Source organism: Delphinapterus leucas, chromosome 16 (genome assembly GCF_059928025.1).
Source record: "Delphinapterus leucas isolate spDelLeu-1000000601 "Yukka" chromosome 16, BTC_Dleu_Yukka2, whole genome shotgun sequence".
NCBI classification, from domain to species: Eukaryota; Metazoa; Chordata; class Mammalia; order Artiodactyla; family Monodontidae; genus Delphinapterus; species Delphinapterus leucas.
In genome coordinates this window covers 47788300-47816221 of record NC_143144.1, presented here as the reverse complement: position 1 = coordinate 47816221, position 27922 = coordinate 47788300, and the positions used below count along the sequence as shown (strand labels likewise).

General features: G+C 36.6%; 1 protein-coding gene across 2 annotated transcripts in view; it reads left to right on the top strand.

The window, feature by feature from the left end:
• Window positions 1–27922, top strand: part of PRKG1 (protein kinase cGMP-dependent 1) — a 1173156-nt gene that overhangs the window by 442783 nt on the left and 702451 nt on the right. For both annotated transcript variants that reach the window (XM_022569451.2, XM_022569450.3), the window contains exon 3: window positions 5724–5837. In XM_022569451.2, coding sequence (XP_022425159.1) covers window positions 5724–5837 — 114 coding nt within the window. The remainder of the gene's footprint in view (window positions 1–5723; window positions 5838–27922) is intronic.

Sequence of the window (27922 nt, the reverse complement as noted above, 5' to 3'; positions counted from 1 at the left end):
TTTAATTCAAGAACAAACTTTCATCTCATAGTGAGACAGTGTTTTTCCTTATACTGGCTTAAAGAAGACACATATAAATGACTGACAAGAAGTATTCTTAAGGAACACTGTCTAAGAATATAGTGTGTGTCCCTAGCAATGAGATGGCTTTTCCCTTTAGTTAGCCCATAGTAGCCTTATTAATTTCTACTTTCTTCCCAGATGACAGTAACCTCCATCTAAAATGACCCTACAAGGTAAGTTCAATATAATAGTATTGTTAATCCATTGAGAAAGCAGAGAGTAAATCCTAAAATTTCTCATCACATGGGAAAAAAAAATTGGGGGGTTTATATGAAATGATGGATGTTAACTAAATTTATTGTAGTAGTCATTTCACAATATATGTAAGTCAAGTTATTATGCTGTAGACCTTAAACCTACATGCAGTGTTCTATGTCAATTATATCTAAATAAAACTAAAAAGGAAAAAAACAAGGTACATAAGTAACCTCATCTCCTAGAGAAAATGTATATATGCTGGTCACAGCACAGCTCAACCAGCACAATGTTGAATGTTCCTATTGAATCTAGGAGCTACAGAAACCCTCATGAGAGAATACATAATGTAAAAGCTGTGGTCTCAAACCTACAAAATCATGAACGTATTAGAGAATGAAAGAGATGGAAGGTCTTGTCTAGATCGGACCTTTGATAAAACAACTGTCTCCCTTTAAAGACCGATCAAGTTGTCTTGAATGTTCCAACCAGGATTGTTGGAACTAAGCACAGAGTGTTCATAATTAGGTTATTGCCAACCATTCTGTCTTAGCCTGCCAGTAGTAAATCTCTAAACTGATTTGCCTTATCATGAAAGTCCTATGGTACAAAACCACTGGTTAGTGAAAAACCCATGAAGATAACCAAAGCCAGGAGATTCTGGGTCTCCTTGTAAATTCAATGTCTTCTTTTATTTATAGGACCTACTGATTCTTATAAAAGATAAAAGTATAGATGCTTTATTATGGATCTCTTAACACTTAGCATTTCCCAAAAGTGGTACATAAATAGTGATACCAAAGAGCAACAGGTAGGTTGATTATTGCTCAAAGTGGCAAAATTTAGTACTTATGGGCTTCCCTGGTGGCGCAGTGATTGAGAGTCCACCTGCCGATGCAGGGGACATGGGTTCGTGCCCCGGTCCGGGAAGATCCCACGTGCTGCGGAGCGGCTGGGCCCGTGAGCCATGGCCGCTGAGCCTGCGCGTCCGGAGCCTGTGCTCCGCAGCGGGAGAGGCCACAGCAGTGAGAGGCCCGCGTACCGCAAAAAAAAAAAAAAAAAAAAAAGAGCCAAATGAAACTATAAATAACCCTTACATTTTATCTTAGCCAGCATTCCAACATCTCTGGCACAAATAACTTTAGCAGTTTAGCAAAGTTCAAATAAAAATTATTTGAATGTTTCTTTCCTTTCCTGGTAGAGATAGGGGATAGTAAAAATAACACCAGTATAGTATCACATTAAAAAAATGAATAAAAAGCAGAAGTAGAAGACATAAATTAACCACATTTTGGATTATTATGAGTTCCTCAAGTAACAGTTCTAATAGCCTCTCGTCGCTGTTGAGTTTAGCCAGGGAAAATCATGGAAAAAGTCTAGAACTCTACTAGGATGTTCGAAAATGGCCTTCTGCTATTCTTTAAAAAAAAGTCTTTGATTTGAAATCTAACATATTTTAAAATCAAACTAAATTGAAGTATTGAAACAGTCATGAATAAATGCTAATGATTCTCTTCTGTTGTTTAAAGAAATAGAAATTAATCAAATCTGACCTGAGGTAAATTCATCAAAATATATTCCTAAAGTTAACAGCAAATTATAATTATATAAAAACCAACAAGCTGGCCTATTTCTACAGTGCTGTAAGCGTCTGCACAAGTGTGCTATATATTCGGCCTACTTGACTTTTTCCCTATTTGTTTCCCCACATCCCTCCCCTCACAACCAAAATTACCACACGTAGGCCTACCTACTTTCCATGCACATGGAGTCCATTTAAAACAAATCTTGTTTTTAGACACAGTGTGATAAAGGAGTTTATAAGGGGAGTGGCTTCAAGATGAATCTAATACTTTAAAGGAGGTTGATCAGGTGGGAATAAGGACTGCTGGGTGTATGCAGTAAACTTTTGACTGTCTTGTTCTTAGTTTTCTTAAGTGAACCACTTAGTCCGTACTTGGAAATCCTTCGTAAATGTATAATCACTTCTAATTTTGCTTCAAGGCTGGTGTGTGGCACAGTGAATGAGCTTAACCAAATTCACATTTCACATCAATAACTCATCTTATTGGGCTCTTGGAAATGACAGCACTTCTAAATGTCTCTCAAAAAACTCTCATTAATGCCTTGTGTGTACCTTTCTTTCTTTTTAGTGCCCAGTCAATCTTAACCTCCCTATATTACTCCCCATCCACACAACAGGTATGAGGAAGGATAAGTGATCAAATTATGACTCAGGGTAACAATTTACAAACACTTTGTTTCTGTTTAACGTTTAGATCTTTCTGTTCATTAAAAAATATATATACAGTGCTTTTTAGACCTTTCTCAACTATTATATGAGATCAGATCCCTTTCTTCCTTGGCTATTGTGAATATATTGAATCTGCAGTGTTTAACTTAATCTGGAAAAGATTTTTGACATCCAACTTTCTATTTTTGTTTCAGCAAGTATTTAAAAAAAATTTTTTTTGCTATTCTAATTAATATGGGATTCAACCTCCTGTTACCAACACTAATTATTCATATATATATAATCACTTATACCTATCTTTTCCCAAAAAGTGAATTAATCTTGAGAAAATTAAGAAAATATCAGATCAGGAAAATGAGCTGTAAACAGAAGTGAGTGTTTTTACAAACTCGAAACCCCAGAGTCCTATACAATTATGCTGTGAACCTTCTAGAAGTCGTATGAGAATGGGAAACATGAACAGTTATAAGATGAACTGTCCATAAGTTAAAACAGATCAGTGTTATATGAGCATGGTTTTTCAGAGAAGTAAGGGGCTCTAGGACCAAGTAGAGTGGTCACTGGGTGGAGGGACATTTACAGTTTCCCAGAGGGAGGAATATCTGGATTTTATAAATTAATTCTGATGTGATGGGTCCACAGATGCCTTTTAAAAAACCACGGAGCTAAAACAAGACTCCCAATGTCTGGCCTTTTTTTTTAGGTTGGTTAGTGGTTAAGAAGACCTAACTCTGAAACTGTCCAGCAGGATTCGTAGCAGTGGTCTAATTCCTATGGATTCCTTTCCACTGAAGACTTTAAACCGTGGGACCCAAAGACAGAGAAGCAGACTTGTACAAAATGAGCTGTGTATGAAAGTTCTTTAGGCATTATTCATTCTGCTCTTAGTTCTAGTAATATAATTAAAGCTAGAGCTTTAAGTCAAAAAAAATTTATAATGTGTGAGAAAATTGTTACCATGTTATTCGTGGGAACCTCCACCATAAGACTATAGTTGTTGAAGCAATACTACAACAGATGTTGGCTGGACATAGCCAAGTAGGAAGGAGTACAAAAATACTGCATTCTGCCAGGTAGATCAGTGTGAATTCTTGAGATTCTTCTTTCTTCTTTGGATGTGATATTGATTAAAACCCCAAAGTTCTCTCCTCAGCCCCCGATAGGGAGAAAATCTGAAACAAATCTTTTCTCCATTTAAAAAACAAAAATGAAAAAGTATTATCCTACATGGACCTTGATTGGTTTCTGTAATAGATGATGGAATATTGTGCTTCAGTGTAATCTAATAAGCCCTACCTACATTTAAATGATAAGAAAGAAACATAATGCAAATAATACCAATAATAACAGGTAGTATTTACTGAGATTTGCTATATGCCAGCACTGTGCAAAGCATTGCATCTGCTTTATCTCATTTCATTTTATAAACTACACAATAAGATAGGTACTTTGCTTTTATCATTTTATTAATGAAGAAACTGAGGCATAGAAAAATTAACATCTTGCCCAAGGACACAAGGCTAGTAAGGAACTGATAAGAGAACCAGAACTTAACTCCTGGTCTGACTTCAAATGATGTATAAATGTCTTAATTATGTTGTATTCTGAGCCTGTCTTTCATTCTTGAGTGGCAGATGAAATTTCTAGAGGAATAGACTTGCCATTGAGAGAAAGGGCTGGGTGGGGATGTCATGGGAGGAGCAACTGAAGCTTAAAAAATGTGAATTTCCTGGGTTGGTTTTGATGTACCTATCAAGGAAAGTTTCCCTTCCTGAAGTCAAGAAGTAAGGCATGAAAAAGCTAGACTGTTTAGTGGACATACCCGCATAAAAGTATTTCCAAACTTCTAGGATTGTTGGATGCATTCATTCCTAAACAGCTTCTTAACACAGAGGAGGAACAGATACACAGTTCAAGAGTAGTGAGTAGATTTTGTCTGAAATTTTACCTTAATTACTGCAGCATTCTCTCTCCATTGATACCATTCAGATGAAATAGTTTTCAGGGTAGAACAGTGCCCTCTGAAGGATTGATCTTGCATCAGTGGTACATGAATTCAGCTTTTTAAGAAGTTTTTTAATATATAAGATTTTATCTCAATAGGTATTTGAACAACCCTATAATTTTATAAATATTATTGCTTAGGTAAAACTGGATTGATTTTTTAAAAGGTGGGAGTAAATGTAAAGCTAAAACTCCGAAAAGTTAAATATTACAGGAAGCACATAGCTAAAGTGATAATTATGGAGTCAGTGCATGAAGGCCTGACGTTTGGACAAACTTGGTAGCATTAGTTCCTTTCAGTCACTAGCTACTGCCAAGCATTAGGTTTTCCTCCAGTAGACCGTGGCTAAGTTACTGGGAGGAATAATAGAAGGGTAGGATTAAGTGTAGAATAGATTCTGTTGCCTTTTTATTTCTTCCCCCATTATGTTAGGTGATGGAATTTTTAGTGTACATAGCTATGACTTTTTAAAAAATGCACTTTTTATCATTTCCTTCATGAATAGTATTTCCTTACTTTCAGGCAACAATGTATATACCCAGTGCACGCTGTTTACTTAGCTTTTTCCTTCTTTAGCATTTCATTTTCCAAATCCTTTGTGGAACATCGACAGTCCCAGTGTCTCTTTCTTTTTCCTCAACGCTTATAGTTTGGTTTCCTTACAGTCCATGTTGCAGGGCTGGGAAGCAGATGAAACAGTCTTGCCCAAGTCAGATAAGATGTTTAAAAATAAAAGATCCCATGAGCTGCAATTAAATAATGCTCTAGGATCAAAGTAATTTCCCTTTGCATAATAGCTACCTCACTCAGATGAGAATTTCCAAGTATGAAGTGTGCTGTACAAAATGTACACACTCAATTTTTCTTTCAAATTCAAAATGACTTTAAAATTGGAATTACCAGAGTTTTCTAATATTGCATTTGGAATAATTTCACATGTTGCCATTTTTATCTCTGTCTTTTTTTTGGTGTTTTCTTTTAGTCTCATCTCTAATCTTATCAGTGATTAATTTAGGAAAGGATATGGATTTCTTACATATTTTATTGCATTTCTTGCACTGCATCTTGAGGATGACTTTGTTTTAGTTGGTAGCTGCTCTGCATTTTTGAAAATGAGCCTGGCCCTCATCTCATCTTGGAAATGCAACAAATGAAATGAAGCATGAGAGAGAATCGAAATGATGTGTTTTTCCTTCTTCTTTTTAGATGGTAAGGTTGAAGTTACAAAAGAAGGTGTGAAGCTGTGCACGATGGGTCCAGGAAAAGTATTCGGGGAGTTGGCTATTCTTTACAACTGTACCCGGACGGCGACCGTCAAGAGTAAGGCTGTTCATTTTTCTTTTTTTTTTTTTTCCAGATACTTTCAGTGTCTTTTCCATAGACCTGCAAGGTGTTAACATGCCTCTCGATTTTAATCTTTGTAAAGATTAAAATAATCTATATTCTAATTATTGCTTTGCAATACAGTTGATATTTTCCTCCTAAAGGATGATTGTTAACATTGAGCTAAATTTTATTGCTGACTTATGAAAAGTATCCTTTAACCTAGAACTCATTAAATTAGGATTTACAAAATGATATGATTTTATAAATTAGAATTAAACAGAAGCAAGACTTTTCATTTTTCTGCCTTTAAAGCCTCAGAATCGTATTTAAGAAAATTTTACGTATCTGTCTATTTTGGGTTGCATTCCCCACATAAATTTCACTTATTCATTCAGTAGTTTAGAAAAATTGAGGAGAAATGTCCTTCGTCTCATTCAAACACTGAGTAAGATATCCTGAATTCTAGAACTGCGTCGGTGTATATTCTTGTCCTCAGCTGCTCATCAAGCTGTATATTACAGCGTTTTTCTTTTCTACTGATTGAGCTTATTTTAAATCAAGGCGTTAAAGCAGCTTGTTTCCCTAATTTTACATGTATGTGTATATATGATTTCTCTAGCAACTTTTATTGCTTGGTAGAAGCAGCTGCAGTAGTTAGAAGGGAAAGAAGTTTGTTTTAAATATTCCTTCTTCCTGAGTACAGGATGTAATGAGTGTATAACAAACAGAGCTGAATGCCAAAGCCAACAGTGGAAAGTCCATTGCATCTTCAGGCAGACGTGTATATTTCATGTTTGAAAAGTTCTGACACATCCTGTGGATGATTGCAGTCACAAATTACTTTGATTAGGTTGTGTCATTAAAACAATCCTGTTGGCAAAACGCCAAATTGTTAATTAATCTTGTCTGGGTGTCACTGACTATTTTATAGATTGCTTTTTTTTTGCTCTCAGAAGTATGGCATATGATTGACAATATGATATTAAAACTTGGGTTGTAAAGAACTCAATGCATGGCCAGCTAGAGTCACAGAAATTCTTATAGGTCTTGTTAGTGAATCACCTTTTTAGTCACTGAAATCACTGTAACATCAGTGGCACTTGGGGCCCTTATTAGATGAGTCTTTCTTGGCATTTGATTCTTGATCTCTGAGAAAACAACTCTTTTGATTGATAGGCACTGCCATGTTTTTATTCCATGTGATTATTTAATTATATGACTCAAAGAATAATGAAGCCCGATGAACCATAAAAGATTCTGCCAGAACTTTAACTCACTTAAAAAGTACCTTAACTGGAAAAAAGAGCAGTGACAACTCCATGAAGTAAACAGATTTTACTATCATGCTTCATTTTCATGAGAAATATATTACTTTTAGGGCAAAAAGGAGGCATAATAACACATTTGGATTAAAACAGGCTTTCTCTGTATTATGAATAATTTTTTAAGGTTTTAAAATATGTAAATTATAAAAATATTTCAGCCTGTGTACTGCTCATTTAATCTAACTGAAACTACAGATTTTCCAAAGGCCAGCAATTGATAGTAACATGGTGCTTAATATTTTGGAATATTGAATTATTATTAAAGAAATACTTTAAAGTGAATCGAATATTTAAATTATATAGCAAAAGATTTTTTGTAAGATGATTGCTTGGCTTCATGAAAGTCAGTTTTCTTATTAGGTTCTTATAAAACGCTCTTCATTTGCACTAGCCTCTGTTGTTCTCATGCTTGGTAAATTTAAATAGACATTATGTGTCTGACTGAACAAGAAGGAACTGGCTGTTGAGTGCAAATTATGATCCTAACTGCTTTGGGGTCAGAACATCCATCATTAAAGGGAATGAGTGAGGGAGCATGTTCTTTAACACAGACTCAGATGTCTCATGAGTGGGTATGTGGTTGTGTGTGTTTATCGTGCCCAAAGATGTGGAGGTTGTATTCAGAAAAGAGTCTGTGGTTGATGGTGTACAAATGCAGGGGTTTTGTGCATGTGTAAGGAATAATATCTATTAACAGCTTCTGAATGTTGTGTAAGAGCTATAAGGTGTGAATAATGGTCATTTGTTTTTCAGGACCTTTTGTGCTGTCTTCTGTACTATCCAGGGAGATTGTACTTATGATTGATGATTATAGTTCTTAAATAGTATTTTAAATTTGTTTAAATTATCCTCTCGGGCTGATCACTTTATAATTTATAATTCTGATTAGATTCCATCATGGGTGTTAGTTTTACCAAATGCCTACAGTGATGCTATCTTACTCTTAACATGTGATATTTTAAAATGTCCTTAGTTGGCTTTTTAGATCCAGTCGTTTCTCAGAATTCAGGCTTGTGTTGAGTCTTGTCTATTTTTTCTTAACCATTATTTTGCCAGTGATGACCACTTGGAGTATCTTTCAAAACGCATTCATCTACTTGGGTGTAATAGTCTAAGACTGAGGAAATTGCCCTTCCTGCTCAATAGCTTGTCTATCCACACCTTTTTTCTTTCTCACGTACCTGGCTTGTGACCCCTTTTCCCCCAACAATACCCACTTTCTTTCATGATTGAAAATGTTGAGCCCTCTTTTCTTTCTCCCTAGATTAGCCTGAAAGCTGCCTAGCATTTTTAATTGCACAGTCATCACTGAATCCTAGGTGACATTCAAGAGCTCCTCACTGTACCTGAGTCATTTCTTGTTCACAAGAGCACTTCTTGAAATTGTATCAGGCCTTAAATAAATACATTCCAGTGACTTCCTCTGATAACGAATGTGAACCTAACACCTGTGGGTAGTCTTTTTTTTAATAGGATATAAAAAATAGTTGTCTTATTTTTGTATATTGAGGTATAATTGACATATAGCATTGTATTAGTTTCAGTTATGCATGATTCAATATTTGAATATATTGCAAAATGGTCACCACAATAAGCCTAGTTGATATCCATCACCATACATAGTTACAAAATTTCTTTTCTTGCGATTAGACCTTTTGAGATCTACTTTCTTAGAAACTTTTAAATATGTAACACAGTATTATTAACTCTAGCTACCGTGAGTACATTACATCCCCATGACTTATTTATTTTATAACTGGAAGTTTGTGCAATTTGACCCCCTTCACTCATTCTACCCACCCCTCACTGCCCCTCTCCCTGCAAAACCTCTGGCAATCACCAATCTGTTCTCTGTATTTAAGAGCCAGAACTCTTTTTTTTTTTTTTTTTAAGATTCCACATATAAGTGAGATCACAATGGTATTTGTCTTTCTCTCTCTGACTTATTTCACTTAGCATAATGCCCTCAATGTCCATCCATGTTGTTACTAATGGCAGCATTTCCTTCTTCTTAATGGTTTAATAGTATTCCATTGTGTATATATACACCACATTTCCATTACTAATTCATTCATTGATATACCTGTCATTTCCATATACTGGTTATTGTAGCTAATGCTGAAATGAACATATGGGTACATGTATCTTTAAGAGTTAGTGTTTTTCAGAAAAATAGATCAGTGGAATAGGATAGAAAGCCCAGAGATAAACCCACGCACATATGGTCACCTTATTTTTGATAAAGGAGGCAAGAATATACAATGGAGAAAAGACAGCTTCTTCAATAAGTGGTGCTGGGAAAACTGGACAGCTACATGTAAAAGAATGAAATTAGAACACTCCCTAACACCATACACAAAAATAAACTCAAAAGGGATTAAAGACCTAAATGTAAGGCCAGACACTATAAAACACTTAGAGGAAAGCATAGGCAGAACACTCTATGACATAAATCACAGCAAGATCCCTTTCGACCCACCTCCTAGAGAAATGGAAATAAAAACAAAAATAAACAAATGGGACCTAATGGAACTTAAAAGCTTTTGCATAGCAAAGGAAAACATAAGACAAAAGACAGCCCTCAGAATGGGAGAAACTATTTGCAAATGAAGCAACTGACAAAGGATTAATCTCCAAAATTTACAAGCAGCTCATGCAGCTCAATATCAAAAAACAAGCAACCCAGTCCAAAAATGGGCAGAAGACCTAAACAGACATTTCTCCAAAGAAGATATACAGATTGCCAACAAACACACGAAAGGATGCTCAACATCACTAATCATTAGAGAAATGCAAATCAAAACTACAATGAGGTATCACCTCACACCGGTCAGAATGGCCATCATCAAAAAATCTACAAACAATAAATGCTGGAGAGGCTGTGGAGCAAAGGGAACCCTCTTGCACTGTTGGTGGGAATGTAAATTGATACAGCCACTATGGAGAACAGTATGGAGGTTCCTTAAAAAACTACAAATAGAACTACCATATGACCCAGCAATCCCACTACTGGTCAAATACCCTGAGAAAACCATAATTCAAAAATAATCATGTACCACAATGTTCATTGCAGCTCTATTTACAATAGCCAGGCCATGGAAGCAACTTAAGTGTCCATTGACAGGTGAATGGATAAAGAAGATGTGGCACGTATATACGATGGAATATTACTCATCCATAAAAGGAAACAAAATTGAGTTATTTGTAGTGAGGTGGATGGACCTAGAGTCTGTCATACAGAGTGAAGTAAGTCAGAAAGAGAAAAACAAATATCGTATGCTAACATATATATGGAATCTAAAAAAAAAGAAAAATGGTTCTGAAGAACATAGGGGCAGGACAGGAATAAAGACGCAGATGTAGAGAATGGTCTTGAGGACATGGGGAGGGGGAAGGGTAAGCTGGGACGGAGCGAGAGAGTGGCATGGACATATATACACTATGAAATGTAAAATAGATAGCTAGTGGGAAGCAGCTGCATAGCGCAGGGAGATCAGCTCGGTGCTTTGTGACCACCTAGAGGGGTGGGATAGGGAGGGTGGGAGGGAGAAGCAAGAGGGAGGACATATGGGGATATATGTATATGTATAGCTGATTCACTTTGTTATAAAGCAGAAACTAACACAGCATTGTAAAGCAATTATGCTCCAATAAAGATGTTAAAGAAAAAAAAGAGTGTTTTATTTCTTTGAATAGGTATCCAGAAGTGGAATTGCTGGGTCATAGGGTAGTTCTATTCTTAATTGTTTGAGGAACCTCCATACTGTTTTCCATAGTGGCTGCACTAATTTATGTTCCCACGAAGAATGCACAAGTGTTTCCTTTTCTCCACATCCTCACCAGCACTTGTTATTTCTTGTCTGTTTGATAATAGCCATTCCAACAGGTGAGAGGTGATAACTCATGTGGTTTTGATTTGGATTTCCTTGATGATTAGTGATATTGAGCATCTTTTCATGTGCCTTACGGCCATCCCTATGTCTTCTTTGGAAAAATGTCTATTCAGATCCTCTGCCCACTTTTTCATCAAATTGTTTGGGTTTTTTGCTATTGAGTTGTATGAGTTCTTTATCTATTTTGGATATTAATCCCTTAACAGATATATGATTTGCAAACATTTTCTCCCATTCTGAAAGTTGCCTTTTCATTTCATTGGCTTTCTTTGCTGTGCAGAAAGTTTTTAGTTTGATGTAGCCCCACTTGTTGGTTTTTGCTTCTGTTGCCTTTGCTTTTGGTGTCAAATCCAAAGAATCATCTCTAAGACTGATATCAAGACACTTACCACTTAAGTTTCCTTCTAGGAGTTTTATGGTTTCAGATCTTACATTCAAGTCTTTAATCCAAAAAAGAAAATGTTTTTATTAAAGTTATAGATTGACATATGCTCTAAATTATGATTATAAGCTTGTTCATAGTGATCCAACTAAGAGAACGGTTGTTTGAAGCAAGCTCTTTGTTTTTCATCTGGGAAAAATCAACTGGGATTCTTTTGAAAATAAATAACCAATATACTATTGGTTATTATGGTAGCACCAGGAGGAAGATCTGATAGCACGAAGAGGAATATTTTTTTAGAACAAAACCCACAGTGATATAGGGGGAAAGAAATCCATGTTATGTTACTTTTATCTTATAAAACACCACCATTGATTTTCCCCTGAGGGATGAGGATATAAAAATATAAAAAATTAACATTATATTGGAAACAAATCTAACAAATGCCTTGAGGTTATTCATGGCTTAAATAGGCTCAAGTTTTCTTTATTAACTGTGATATGAAAATGGTCACTTTGATTGCGTCTATCCAATTACAAGCATTCCAGATGCCATGGGGAGAAGAAAAAAAAGTCAGTGGTTATATTTGGTTTCCATAACACCAAACAATGTCTCCAGTGTTGTTTGAATTTCACATTTTTGTCTAAATATTTTGGGATTATACTAACAAAGGAGAGTGTTACCGTCCATTTTCAAACCCCATAAGGGATAGGAATTTCTAATATGTCCATTGAATACCCCTGACTTACTCAGTTCCCATATCTGGAAGCATATTATTATCATGTTTTTCTAAGCCTTATTCCTGGTTGTGATTTCACTTTCACTACGCTCACAGCTAGAGCAATGTAAATTTACTCTAACCCAGGGCCTTTTACCTTAATTCTATGCCCCAGGTTCTCTAAAATCACAAAAATGGAGAAGTTGAAGTTACTGGAAACAAATGGGATGGAAAAGGCCCTTAGTTTACAATGACAGAGAGATTAAGTGGCATATACCCTGTTTGTGAATTTGCAAAAACATGTCTTATTTTTACCTGGATTTCCCACAGCCAGTTCTCCCAACTACACAGGGATTTTTTCGGATTTGAATCGCATGCTCTTTGCTCCAACTTCAGTTGTACACAAATTAGAATTTTTGCCTGAAGATACTAAATTGAAGTCTGTTCCTCACACTTTGAGTGTCCCGCTCAAAGTGCCCCAAACCTTAGACAGTATATTATTCAAATGGTCTTATTCAAAGAGACCCCAGTAAAAACCCAAGACTAAAAGCTCTCTCTTTGTAGGAAACCATCTTGATACCAGATTAAGGTGATTAGCATAGAAAAGCTATCTGCAAAGTATGTCTATCGTGGGTGTGGAAGCTCTTTTATGAACTGACTTGGGCAAAATATCTGAGTAATTCTTTCTCCTTCGATTATTTATAGCGAGTATTTAAAAATTCTCAGGACTAAAGTACTTCAGTACTAACACAAAAGAACCTAAACATCCTACAAGAAATCTGACAAGTCGGTGACTTGAGTAACATCTGCTTTAGTTTGAATACTTTCAACTTTCCATACTTAAGCTTTTCTGAGATATTTGACAGGGGGAAGCTGACCAGTGAAGATACTTCTCTGTGTCAAAGACTTTTTAAGAATGAAGTTGAAAGGTTTGGATTTTTCTGTTTGTTTTTAAAATTAAGTTGAGTCTACGCAGTGAGGTGGCTTGTATATTCCCTTGCAGCTCTGTTTCAAACACTACATTATTCAACCTGACTCAGGAAAATCTGCCAACTGTCAAAACCTTAAAGATGAGTGGGGGAAAAAGTAAAAGGACTAAAGCCAGCAAATACACTTCAGTGGTAGCACCGTTGCCCAGTAACATTAAATCCCACAGCCTGAGATAGTAAGAATTTTATATCACAGGTAGTGATATTAAAATACTTAATACCACACATAGTGATATAGACCCCCTTCGTTCTCACTTCATCCTGAGAAAATAGGGGACTCTATGGTAATCCTAATGTGCCTTTAAAACCACTTTCAAAATGTAAGATACGCTTGTGGGTTTGTTAGACATTAACTGTAACATTTACACACATACTAAATTCCGTCGGTACTTTTCAGTTTTACCTTGAGAGCTTTAAGTCGTGTCTGTTTTTCCAGGATGATGAAAACTTATAACAGAGGACTACATTTTGTCATAATGATAACATAAAAATATTTATGGTACAAACCAATCTACACAAAACAATGGATAATAATCAGGTTGAAATGAAAGCTTCATTTCTGTCAGTAATTGGATTGTTAGTGAATAACAGTAAACCAGTGTATTAAAGAGAAGAATATTATATCACATAAGAATTTATATTTAGAAGGTTTGTGGTGTTGCACATGAAAAAAGAGAGAGGAGGGGGAGGGAGGCCATGTTTTAAGGATGCTACTTTCAAGTTCAGCTTTGCAAAGTAGTTAATAGAAACATTTGTTTAAAAAATGTAAGAATTACATATATAATTACTGCCTATATATATTCAAATATGATTAATACAAGAGCTAGTCATTTCATTGGCAGGAAGGAAGAAAATGTCTGATTTAGTATAAGGTGATATATTAAAAAAAAAAAGTAAAAGGAGATTTGAGTATAATTTATTGCTCAAATCCCTGTATGCACTATAAATGTAATGCCTATATCTATACGGTCAACATACAGTGCTTTTTATTGGTAAAGGAACACAAGGAATGAATGCCAGTTTTATTGTTAATGTAAAGGAATTCTAGATGAAGCTCTTGGAGTGGCTGTAAACCTTGAAGATTTCTTAAGATGACTAAATCAAGAAGTAAGCAGTTAGATACTTTTTAGGAAATGCCATCATAGAGTTCCATAAAGCGATGTATTTATGGTAAAGATTTTTGCGTGTGAAAATGAAGCAACATTGTCTGCCAGTACAATCAATCAACGTGTGTGCAGTTAATACCTGGGGTTTTAATGACCGGGAGCAACCCCATACTGTCAAGCTCCCTGTGTGACAGTGCAAAGGCAGAGGAGATAACTGTGTTGAGACAGTCTCTGTTTTACCTTCGAGAGGCAGGTTAAAAAGATGCATGCTTTGCTTTCTCCCAGTCCAATGCATGCTTTGTACCAAGAATCCTGAAGGAAGACACAAAATAAATTTAGATGATAAGAACTAGAAATACGACCCTGATTACAGAAGGAGTAGCCCAGTAACTTGCCAGGAGTTGTCATCATCCTGGACGATGAAGCAAACAGTGTATTAAGGCGTCACCCTGGAGAAGTAGGTACACTTGTTTAGTGACCTAATTCGATAATATTCTTCCCAGTACAATTTTGTATCACATTTGTGTATTAAAGAATACCGTAAAAATTAGTAACATAAATCCAGTAATGTAATCCCTGAGAAATAAATTTCTTTAATAAAGGAATCAACTCATAAGGTACCAATGATGATATAACAGACTAGCATGAACAAATGGGCTGCAGAAGCTATTCTTCACATTCCTTTATTGTTTAAGTGGATTAAAAGTGAATTTCAGAGAAGAAAACTGTTATTAAACTACAATTGTTTTCTTTTACAGGCTGAAGTTTGTTTTTTTTTTCCCCTAGTGTTTTTATGGAAGCTGTTACAGTCAGAATTTATTTAGAATTTATATTTAACTATTTCCAGAAAAGATCCAAGTCTAGTATTGACTAGACCTGGCAAATAGGCATATGTTAGCAGTGCTCCTTGGGGGGAAAAAGCAAAACCCTCTCACAGTCTAAGGAAGGCAATAGTACTTAATTCCTTCTTAAGGTTAGATAAATTACTCTCTTGCTCCATCCTTTAATTGTTCAATCATTGAATACCTTGAGTGTTTCCTATATGTAGAGAATAGTCAGGCTCTAACTGATGGGATATTATTACTTTTTAAGAATCGTGGGTAATCTAATAGTAAGTCTGAACAATGAGCAAGGAGGGCTGATTTTTTTTCCAGCAGTTTCTTTAATCCTTCAGAATTTGTCATTTTCCCACAAAGACCTGCATCATAAAAAAACTTTTCCACAATGCAAAGCTTGTGTTAGTTTTTGACAGATTAAACCTTCATTCATTTATTCAATAATTTGATCAGAGGTAATTTTAGTATTTACTCAGCTGATTGAAAGAATAAAAAGCAAAGTACTAAGATAGATCAATGTTGTATATTCTATAATTGCTTTTTTAAAAATCTTTCCTACACTGTGATGGATTCTCATTGAATCCTCAGTAGTAATGATGGTTAATAAACACAGCTAACATTTGAATTCTATGAGTGATGCTCTAGGCTCAGAGCTTTGGGGATGGGTGAAAGCTGAAGCACTGAGACCCAGAGCTAGTTTTCAAGAGAGGGCCAGGAGTTTGACACTACTTTGCTGTGCTGCGGCTGTCACAAACTTTTAAATTTTGTCTGCGGTGGTTCATTTTGCTTTAAAGCACAAGTGCATCTGTAGGATTATTTCTGTTTGCCTAAGGACTCTATTTTCACAAAAAAGTTACACAGCAATTACAAGTCACAACTGTTTTATTTTTTTAATTTTTGAATTGTAACACATGGACACATTAAGTACGTCTGTTACAAAACGATGAATTGTGTGACATAATGAAGAAAAGGCCATAAGCTTAAAGCCTTAGAAACACATAATAAGCAATAAAAACCGACTGCAGGATCTACTTTTTGCAGCGCATTTAAATACTTATGAGTGTTTCATGCAATGAAATTTTATCGTTCAGTATTTGAGACATCACTAAGTAGCTACATTTTTCTATAAATCTACTAGTTAATGAATTTCTTTAAAGTAGGAATTATGAATAAACAACAATATTAAAGAATAAAAAGAAATTTTTAAATTTTTAAAAATTTTGTACACAAGAAATATATTAAAAGAAAAAATTGAGTCATGACAGGAGTGCTTGCCTTTGTTTTTCCCTTGAACTTCCTCTGACTAGAAGAAACATAATCTCAGCAATTCATTGGTGAATTTGAGAAGCCCACTCTTCCTATGGGATGTCCTTTGCTGCCTGGATAAATTTCTAAGTAGTCATGATAACAATGCTTTTATAATTTCCAACCTGTCATTCATATATTCTTTAATGTGCTCCTAAAAATATCCTAATCTAATAGGTGAGAGAGGTTGTCCCTGATTTTCCAGATGAGAAAATGGAGGCTGAGAAAGTGGAGGCTAAGGTCATGGAGTCCATTAATTGGAGTTCATTTACAAACCCTCCGACAAATTTAGGTAGCACTATTGAAGCACTTTGCTATAGGCACCCCTTCTTTCCTCCGCCCAAGTGTGTTGACTCCTGAGTCAGATCTGCAGTTTGCCTGCTACCCACACCTAAAGTGTAGACTCTTGATTAGGGAACTTCAAATGTTTACTACAATGTTTATCACGGTGGTCCCTGCAGTAACAGCCATCAGCATCACTTAGGCAATTGCAAAATCTCTGGCATCCTCCATCTATTGATTCAGAAATTTTTGGAGTGGGGCACAGTAATCTGTGTAAAACAAGCCCTCTGGGTGATTCCTATGCATCTAAAGTTTCAGGCCACTAATCTAGATTTTATGGGCACTTAATTTGTATTAACCTAAACATAGTACACTCTCCCACGCATCAAATTGTTTATACAGAAGTATTTAAAAGAAAATTATGAACCCAATAATAAGTAGTCAGTTTTATCCTTGGTGTCATTGTGGTTTTTTTTTTCCTTGTTTTGTTGCTGTTGAACAGAGATATTTAAGAAAAGTTACTTTTTTTCTCTTTTGAGTGAAACAAAATTAGTAGAAGAGTACCATCCTTGTGCAAATTAGCATATTCTTTTGAAGAATAGTGAGAAGTAAAATGAAAAGAACAGGTTGAGAGGGAAGGAAAAAATTTAAAAATCATGGGCTGCTGGGCCATGCTGTTAACAAGAATGAGTTGCAGATTTGTTGACTTTGATGGCTAGCATGTTGGTAGGAAAACAGAACAAAGAAAAAGGTTCGTTTGATTTTGTTGTTTTTCATGTTCTTGAGTGTAGATTGGATTAGGTGAAAAAGCAAATGTGGATGGATGTATTTAAGAGAACCACTTGAGTTGGTGACGTCTGAATGAGGGGAATGTTTTCCCTGATGATTAAATCCAATCCATTGGACCAATAGTGGAAAAGGTCCTTTATAGTTGGTGTAGCTGGTCATTGATTTAATTCATGGTGAGGGTCCAGGAAGTCCTAGATGCATATCTCTTAGTGTATGATAATTAAAAGATAAAGAGACATTCATCTATCACAGTCACTGAGAAAGAAAAGGGGAGTTTCTTGGAAATGAGGCGTGTACAGATCTGAGGCCTGGAGTGTTGAAGGATGTAAGTAAGAAAGTGAACCAGCTAATTTCCGCGACATGTTAAGAACTCAGTTTTCACTGTGAATGTGGCAGTAGATCCTAGACAGGCAGTACACACTTCTTAGAAAGACAGGGAGGGAAGGGTCAAGAAATGTTATGGGCTCAGGAAGCCGAACAGCGTCTTCTACAGCTAAGTGTTCTTTCCTACTTGTATTCTCCATAGGACAGTCTGCCTTACTAATAATACACACTTTATACCCTCATAAGTCCTCCCATTTCTAATAGAGCAGCTTTTTATTGACTTGAAAACACTGTTGTCTATAGTTTTCTGAGTAGGATCAAACAGTATTGTTAAAACTATCTTCATAACTGAATTCTTTGTTTTATTTCCAAAATAAATTTCATGGAGTGTGTTTGTGTATGAAATTTAGGAGATCAGGCTTTTCTGATTACAGACCTGCCTCTGGGAGCCCCATCCACTGGCCCTACATCCCCTTACTCTTCATTTCTTCTCACTCCTCCCCCTGGATTAAGTATTTCTATGGCAGTTTTAAGTTCAGTTCAGGTAACACAGTTTGAAAAACACTGGTCTGGTTGAATCCGGGTTTACTTTGAGTATCTAAGGAGTGGTAATTCTTTATCTTTATGTCCTTACACTTGGCTATCTGCAGTATCTCTGACCTTCGCAATGGTCCTGCACCACAGGGTAGTGTAACACCATTGCACAGGCGAGGGCTGTAGAGGGCTTAAGAAACTTCCTGAGCTGTAGAGGGCTTAAGAAACTTCCTTAAGGTCACACATCTGGATTGCTAAACTATACCTCTCTCCTTGACAGTCCCCTGTAAGACACTGAATGAACTACATCGTCTCAAACTTTGTTTTTGGAAGCCGATAGATGAAGATCCAACTTCATCTGTACTGTTATTCATGACGGATTTCTTAGACTCCTACCAAATCTCATGAGTCACTGCCAAACACCTGGAGAGCAATTAAGATATTTAGAATCTACTTAGAGGTACAGCACAAAGAGAGAAAGATTATAAGGAATTCTGGCAAACAGGAGACTTAGAGGAATTTTGAGGGGTAGAGAAATCACTGTGGATTGGCATGAGTAGGCTCTGTAGACTTGTGCCAGCATGAAAGAAGATAGTTCAGAGTATGGGATCTGTAATCATACTACCTGGATTCAGATTCTCTACCACTTACTAGTTGTGTGCCTTTGGGAAAATAATTTAATGTTCCTGGGCCTCAGTTCTTTTACCTTTAAAATGGTTAAGAACTTGCCTTAAGACTATGGCAAAGATTACATAAGGGAATGCCTGTTAAAGACTTAGTGTAGCATGTAATACATTCAGTGAACACCTACTGTTCTGTTACAGTTGTTATCACAACTGAAACTATAAAAGCATGAAAGAATTCAGTAAGTAGTTGGGACCTCCATTATTTTCGGACCCTGAGAAGTACTGTAGAGGAACCAAGAGCACAGTTTGAAATCCATTGGTCGAGAAGTGTAAGAAAAGGAAGGGACCATGTCCCCAGACCCTGAGGTCCCTGCAAGGATCCCAGATCCTGAGATACCACTGTTTCCACCACAGCCATTACCCTGCCGAACTGGTTCAGATGTGTACTTTGAATGAACTGATGCAAGAAACACTAACATCAAAACCAAACTACAGGTAGGTGGGACGGTGATTAGATTATATGAGCTGGGCATTCCAATGCAATACTTCTGCTTAGAGGTAAGATTTTGGACTGTAAGGAAATAGAGGATTAATATGTTGTCTGAACTCCTATTGTTATCACTTACCTCCTGGGCAGAATTCTCTGGACTTCCACAAGAAATGTTTGTGCATGTTTGTGGGATGTTTGCACAGGCTTGAGTAGGCACCTAGTACATCAAGGCTTTGGACAAATTAAGAATATATGGCTATTGGCCATGCCTTCCAAGTGTCAATCATTTTCAAAAATAGTATTTCAGATAAACAACACCCATCGTTTTTATCTTAAGGTACAGCCTGGAAATTTAAGACTTCTGCTGTCCAATTCCTTTGTCTCCTTTGATTGTCTTAGGAAGGAACCTAACCTCTTCTATATTTACCACATTCTTTCTGGATAAAGAGGCTGGTGACAGTCACAATGGTGATGGCCATCATTCTCATAAGAATGATCAAAATCCTGCCTCTCCTACCCCCACCCCAGCAACTAGTCAAGTTTCTTATCATCTGGGCAGAGCCTTGGCCTTTTATCTATGGATTGAATTTAGCAGTTTCTGGTTTCCCTAAAATTAGTTACTCCAAGAAATTGTGGATATTCATTGCCTTTCATTGTCATTTAATAGTTGGAGGCAGAAATCTAGCCATTTATATGGAATTTGCCACTGACATACAGCCAATAAAAAGTATCCACAAAGCTTGAGTATAACAGGAAGCAGAGTGAGCTGAAAAAAAATAGGAAATGGGACTCTCACCAATGCGAAATAACTCAAACTATGTGCGGTGCAAAATGTAATACATGAAGTTGTAAGATTATCAAGATATTAGAAATAGAGTTTCTGAAATGCTAAACATCTTCTGAGACTCAAACTTGAGTTGGAAGAAACAGCCATCAAGAATTAACTCTCGGGCTTCCCTGGTGGTGCAGTGGTTGAGAGTCTGCCTGCCGATGCAGGGGACACGGGTTCGGGCCTCGGTCCGGAAAGATCCCATGTGCTGCAGAGCCTGTGCGTCCGGAGCCTGTGCTCCGCTACGGGAGAGGCCACAACAGTGAGAGGCCCGCATACCGCAAAAAAAAAAAAAAAGGTTTCTTTTCTGCTCTTGATGTACATATTCTCCTTGGCCCATGCAACTTGCTAAGTTGAACTAGAATATTAATACTTTGTATTCACGTTTCATGAATACGTTGAATTAGAAGCTATTATTCATGCCCTTTGTTAACAGGGCTGATTAAATTGGAATGGCAAGTAGTGGTGAGAGTTGGTGTCTTTCAACAGGCATGTTTAACAGCTTATCTAGTGGTTGGCTTGGCAGAGCTTCAGAGCATTTGAATTTTGGTTTTTCCCAGTGTTTGCCATGACATTCTGGCATTCTCTTTTAGGACCTAGAAGTTCTACTTAGTTGAGTTACTGGTGGCTTAAAATTCATGGAAAAATTCTGTTGATTGAGTTTAATTGCTCAGCGGAATCATTTCCAAGGGAATTAAATGTTGGCAAGCTTGATTTATTTACAACCATGGCATTAATGTCTCAGAACATTAGTTAAGTAGGTACTAGATTTCTCTTCCAGATGAACTATTAAGACATATAAATTTAGGAAATTTGGGTGAACAAAGTTGCACTGCTTCCCCTATAAACTGATGTGTTCAATTGTTACTAATGTTTGGGAAAATGTTGTAATACATGCGGTAAATTTCTCAGGTTAGTTTTCAGATTTTAAGGTGAACTTCATAAACTGGTACCCACAATACAGTTAAAGCTGCTTTCTGATATAATCTTTCTTTTCAGAAATGTTCTTAGTAAGCAAGTCATTCCATAACTGTTTACGGAGGTACTCCTCTACCTTCTTTTACAGATAAGAAGTGTCCATCCACAGAGGCCCCTCAAAAGGGTAACTTATTAGGCTTATAATTTGAACATGTAATTAAAAATTCATCCTTTTTATATTCTCCACGGTACTTTCACAGCTCTGCAAAAGTTCTCTTTTGGAGCAAGGGGTTGGCCAAAAAGTTCGTTCAGCTAGTGAATACGTTGTTCAATAAAGTTCTTCATTAAAATGAAAAATGTGTCTTTTTTTTTACTTGAAGCTGAGCAAACTTTCTGGCCAACCCAGTAGAATGATGGTATTATAGCTAAAATTATCTCCTCAGGACTTAAAAGAAAATGATGCTCAGGGGACCGGTGGCTAAGTGTCTTTTGGATTTGGCCATGATGGATTAGCTGTGAACTTTGACTTTGAACCTGTGGTGTGTAGAAGGCCATAAAACACATTTTCTTTTTCACAACAGATCATTTAGAGCATAGAGAATATTGACAGAAAGGTATTGATAGGGATTATTGATAATATGGGAAGATTTGTAAATAGTGTTTTTGGGCCTTAACCTTTCCTAATTAAATGGCTAGTATGGCTGTGGATTTTGAGGTCCAGTGAACAGTCAGAAGGATAAAGGAAAGACGGATTTTAGAAGACTTATTAAGGAATAGAAACACCGAAGCCAATTTTTATTGAGAAAGAGCATAGTTTTTACAAAAACTTTTGATTTGGCTATTTTTCACGGAGGCCCAAACCTGGGTGTATCTAAATGTTGAATAGAGATCTAACAAATGAGGAAAATATTCTGAACATTTTCTCTCCAGTACTTGGGTACGTACGTGAAGGATTGAAGAAAAGAGTTGAAGGCCCACCTAGTATCAAAGTATGTGGATACATTTGCAAATAAAGAAAACCAATCAAGATAAGAAACATATAATAGTATTAAATAAACATAATGTCTAATGTATATGGCATTTAGTAAAACTCATACGGAGTAGAATTAATCTACCTTTTGAAAAAAAATCAGTTTGATATAAAGGGATGGTATGGAGAAAAAGAAAAATAGAGGAACTTTCAATATTTGTGTAGCATAACGCTGCTCTATTATTCAGACTCTGGTTCAGCAGAATACATTATTTTAAATGTATGTTGATTAGAAAATTCCTCATTAATTATGGTTTTACTTGAAATTTCAAATACCAAGTTACTCATTATTGGTATAATGCCATCAGTGCCTATTTTTATTCCTCTTAAGAGAAATCATAGTAACTTTGGAACTCACTAATAATAAAGAAGGGCTCTTTTTTTTTTTTTTCTGTTAGTGCTCATATTTTCTGCTAAGCGTTTTAAATGAAACCTTGAAATGAATTTCAAGTATCTTAATTGTGAATTGAACTTTCATGCTCATTTGACTCACAGAATCACCTGCCAGCATTCAAGGACCTTTTGTAAAGAGAGATGGTTATATATCATGGAAAGAAAACATTTTTAGTTCATCTGCAATAATCCTGACACATAACTTGGAGGGGAAATTAGCTTTTCCTATTATGACTGTACTTGACAAACATTACTTTAAAGAGTTCTTGGAAGTATCTTGAAAAACTTAGAGGCAGGCATGATATATTTATACTGATATAAGGAATTGGAGTGATTTCCCACTGTTGGGGAGGCAGAAATTTCCCTCTACCCTTCCAGGTCCTTCTGGTTAGTCTAAGAATTAAATTGACATGAGCCACATTAACAGGAGAAAACAAAATTTAATAACATGTACACATGGGAGAGACCCAGGAAAAGTAACTCACCAAAATGGTCGAAGCCCTCACCTTAAGTACCATCTTCAGCTAAAGACAGAAGAGGATGTTGGGAGTAGTGGTTGGGGACTTCAAAGGAGAGGAAGGCAATTGCCATGGACATGGAAAAGCACATGTTTGCTGGCCCTGCAGAGACAGTGGGACACAGAGAGGAAATTAACAGACTTTGTTTGCTAGGTTCCTTGCAGCCACTAGGTGAACACACCTAGTTCATACAATTGTTATCTATGGTGATGGCTCCCTTCCTGGAACAGGTCCTCTACCTACATTCTTTAAGCAGTTAGGGTGAAGGTCAGCATTTCTTCCTGAGTCTTTTGGACCTTGATTGTTTTCAGCTTGAAATAATCCACATGCCAGAGATATTTTGGGGCGGCAAGTTTTGTTCCCCTATGTCACCTTCCCTTTCTACCTTCTCTTCCCCCTAATTCTTCCAGTATAGACTCTACTCATCTCGACAGACTGGCATAGTGGCAAGAAGCATGACCTTTAGACGCAAGTTTGAAAAACAGCTCTGTTGCTTGCATATTTACCCTAAGCAAGTTATTTAACTCAGGTGAATCTAAACTTCTGAAATGAAACACAGTGGAATTAAATAAACAATATGTAGTATTGAGTAGATGTTCAATAAATGTTTGCACTTTGCCTTTTTACAGAGCACAAGGTAGATAAAAGAGTCAGAAAAGAGGGTTACACACTCTGAAGGAGGAGAATCAAAAGCACCTCAAGGAATAATGGCGTTTGTGTCCACTGGTTTTGTCACCTCCTCTTTATCCAGGCTACTACCAGCCTGGCTTAATCTGCTTTACGACTTTCCCTCTCCTTATGGGTAACAGTGACCTCTAGTCTCTCTCCTCTTAAATCTACCCTGGACATGGATACCAAGTTAATTTCATTTCTTTCTGTCCTTTCTAAAAGAGGCATCTGGTTACACGGATACCTCACGTTGACTCCCCAGTATAACCTACAGAGATTCCAACCAGTGGCTTCAACCTCCCACATCTCCCCTAGGCAAGGCAGAATGGTGGTAGGAATAAGACAACAGATTCAGCTCAGGTGGGTTGAAAGCTGACTTTACTTTGTGAAAAACAACACAACAAAGAGCATCATTCATCAACCAGTTATACAAGGGTTAAGTTGCAACCCACCACAGTCACCCACCAGATAGTACATTCTGAAAGGAATTCAGGATGAGAAAAGAATGGGATAAAGCACTTTGTGCTTTGGATAAACTGGCTTTAGATAGATGCATATCTCAGCAAGAATTTTAATGACCCCAGGTTCTTGCATCTTCCCACACACTTAAATCATGAACTTGAGATATCTGTTCTGTGTGATTAGAAGTAATATTTTACCAGGATATATGCTTGACTACATGTATTTCTTAGTCAAAAATTTGTATGTACACTGGCTCCTCTTCAGAAAAGTTCCTCAGAGCTCTCTCCCAGGCTGTAGTCCTAAGTAAGACCCTGAATGAAAACTGAAACTCACAATTTTCATGTTGTCAGTTTTTCTTTAAGTCAACTTAAAGAAAAACTTTAAGGGCTTAGTGAGTTTTCTCATTCATAAAATAGAGACAATAAGGCATATTTCATGGATTGTGGTGAGGCTTAAATAAGGTAATACGTCAAGTGCAGAGTGTTGTGACAGATAAAAATATGAAATCAGGGCTTCCTTGGTGGCGCAGTGGTTGAGAGTCTGCCTGTCGATGCAGGGGACACGGGTTCGTGCCCCGGTCCGGGAAGATCCCACATGCCGCGGAGCGGCTGGGCCCGTGAGCCATGGCCGCTGAGCCTGCGCGTCCGGAGCCTGTGCTCCGCAACGGGAGAGGCCACAACAGTAAGAGGCCCGCGTACCGCAAAAAAAAAAAAAAAAAAAGTGAAATCAATAAATGGTGATTGTTCCGATGGCTTCCTGTCCCCAGACAACTATCTTAATTATTGCATAACTTGAGAAACAAATTTCTAAGGTTACCTGAACACTTTCTGTTTTGGTTCCTTTGTGCTGGGTATTCTCTCCATTTAGAATGTCTTCTATGTAAAATGTCTTTCGACCAAATCTTACAGGTCCCACTGAATTTCCTCCCCCTTGTTCCAACCCCTTCATTGTTTGTATCCCATTCGGAATGGGAGTAATGTCTCCTTTACTAAGTTATCATGTTTTTATAGGTCTAGGCTATGCCTTAATTTATTTTTTCCACATTTCCCCTTTCTATTTTTGTATATTTCTTGGGGAATCTTCTGTTGAACTGCCTGGAGGTTGGAGACTATACTCATGGAGTAAAGAATTCAATTGGTGACAGCCTTCAAGGATGTTGGCTTCTTAGAAGCTAAAATACTGTTGTAGAGGGATTCCTGCAACTATACCATGAAGATTTCTTAATGATAATGTATTTGGAGTACCTGTTACTCCTTCTTAAGGCTTCATAATATTCTTTTTGCAGTCTTAAACAATCTGAAGGAAGTATCTACAGATATCATGACAATGTTTGCCTTTATACACTTAGGTTTTTACAATACTTTGAAGGTTTCCCTCCCTCTTGATATTTAGCTAATTTGGAAAACTAATACTCTAAACAATTAATAAGCAAGACTTTTCTTTGACCCATGAAAATAGAGGAAGAATAGCTATGAAATAATTACGCTCCTAAGTTTTGTTTTCATCTTATTCTACTTGTGACTCTGAAAATATTGTTGCTGCATGAAATGATAAGGTCAGAGTAATTCTGATGGATGAGCTGAGTGAACTTGGTAGTGATGTAAAACGTTTACCTGAAGTAGGCCATGGCATGAAACAGAATTCAGTTATATGGTTTCAACCTGGACTTGCCTTTTGATGCTTTTATAAGGAAGAGCACGTTGCCAAGCTGATACCCTTACAGCCCTATTTCCAATCTCTGCATACAAAAATAATCATTGTCTTTATCTACTTCTACTTCTTTGGAGTCTCCAAAAAAAAAATCACTTATTTCCTTTAATTTATTTTTTTTAATGTATACTCTTATTTCAATCAAATTTTTATTGAGCACCTACTGTTTCTAAGCCCACATGAGACTCGCTACTTAATACAAAGTTCCTCTATGAATTAACCCTGGGAGGTTAGGAATATGCCCTATAAATTTATATCCCCTAACTTGACTGAACAAAGAATGCTTTTCAAATCTAAATTGTGATGTCTGGTTTTGTTTTTCTGGGTTTTTTTTAACTTTATATAAAAACTCATACCTTTTTCTTTACTGGAAACATTTTTGTTGTTGCTGTCCTTAAGCTCCCCAGTTTGACCGAGCATATTGCTTTTTTCTTTTAAAGACAGAGATAATTACAATTGACTAGCAAAGAGGAATATGTACCAATACTTTTCAGTAGGTGAATGCAAAATTAAAACCAGATTATTAGGGAAGTTGAGCTTAATGCTTCCCCATATTATTAAGGGATAGGGCCAACAGTTTTCTTAGACAACTAGAAAATCTAATACCTGCCTTTCACTCAAGGTTTATAGTGAAATTGACTTCCTTCATACTAAGGTTCCTGTTCAGCCACGTTATTAGATACATTAATAGGTATCAGTTGTTTGTTTTTTTAATAAAGAGAAAATAGTGTCCTGGTTATCGTCTTTGCATTTTTGGTTGACTATCATTACACTGATAAACACCTGGAACATTTCCTTTGGGGCTCCAATTATTGGAAAGAAACCAGTTGAAATTATTCAGAGGATGAGTAGACAACAAGGTTCCTGCCTCCAGGATTTTCTTGTTTTGAATAACAAATCTCCCCCTGAAGATGGTTAGACAGATCTCATTTGCAGTAAGCGCCTGTGTACCAGATCTTGGAAGTAATTAGATTGCTTCATAGCTTAGTTTCACAAGCCTCACTCAGTATATGGATTCTTAAATAAACAATAAGAAAATTATATTACAAAGAATGACAGCCCACATACAGATACCCTAGTATAATAAAAAGTGATTAAAGATGTTGTTCAAGTGAGGGAGCATTCCTGAGCATCTACCACCAGGCTCTACTAAAAAGTCTGTCACTAAGCCAATATCACAACATGTTAAATTGCATGTTTTTTGCTTTCATTATTATTTTTTTGTACATCATGTGAGCTGGAAAGGGGCTTCTTTGGAAACAAAGGGAGCTTGGGGGATACTTTTTTCCCTTTCAGGACTGATTTGAACTATGTTCACACTTTCTTATGCTTGAAAGTATAGTTACTATTAGTGTCATGTTACATCTAAAATGTGCTAGAATGTAACAGCTTGCTAACAGTGACAGTCTATGATGTTAACAGCTATTCACACCTGGTAATAATACACTGCAAGACAGGGGCTCTCCCTAGCCAGGCTTCCCTGTAGGCAGCAGTTCTCACGAGAACAAGAAGTCTTTTTTTATCTTTTCGTTTCACAGATATGCCAGTTACCCTCATTATTAACCCATCCCTCCAGTTTCTTGAAACCCCTCTCCAAATCGCCTGCACTGGTTTTTAATGTTTAAGTACATTTTAAAAAATACACTGTTTTGCCAAAGGTTTGATTGGAGGATGGTGTTTCCGTTCTTTTTGGCCTTTGAATGGCTACCTACCACTAGCCCCTTGTTTTTTTGAGTAATCTCAAAATTGAAGTATCTTTTTGGAGAAAAGTGATCCATCCTCTACTGCGTGATCGTCTCCTTTAAGGACTAGCTAAGCGTTAAATTTCAAGTCAGTGCTGATTAAGGAATTACAGAGCTTACTTAGTATACTTTGACATCCTCAACAATTAAAGGCACATTGGCTTGAAACAATTTCGTGCTCATTTACCAAAAGGATTTTACTTCCTAAA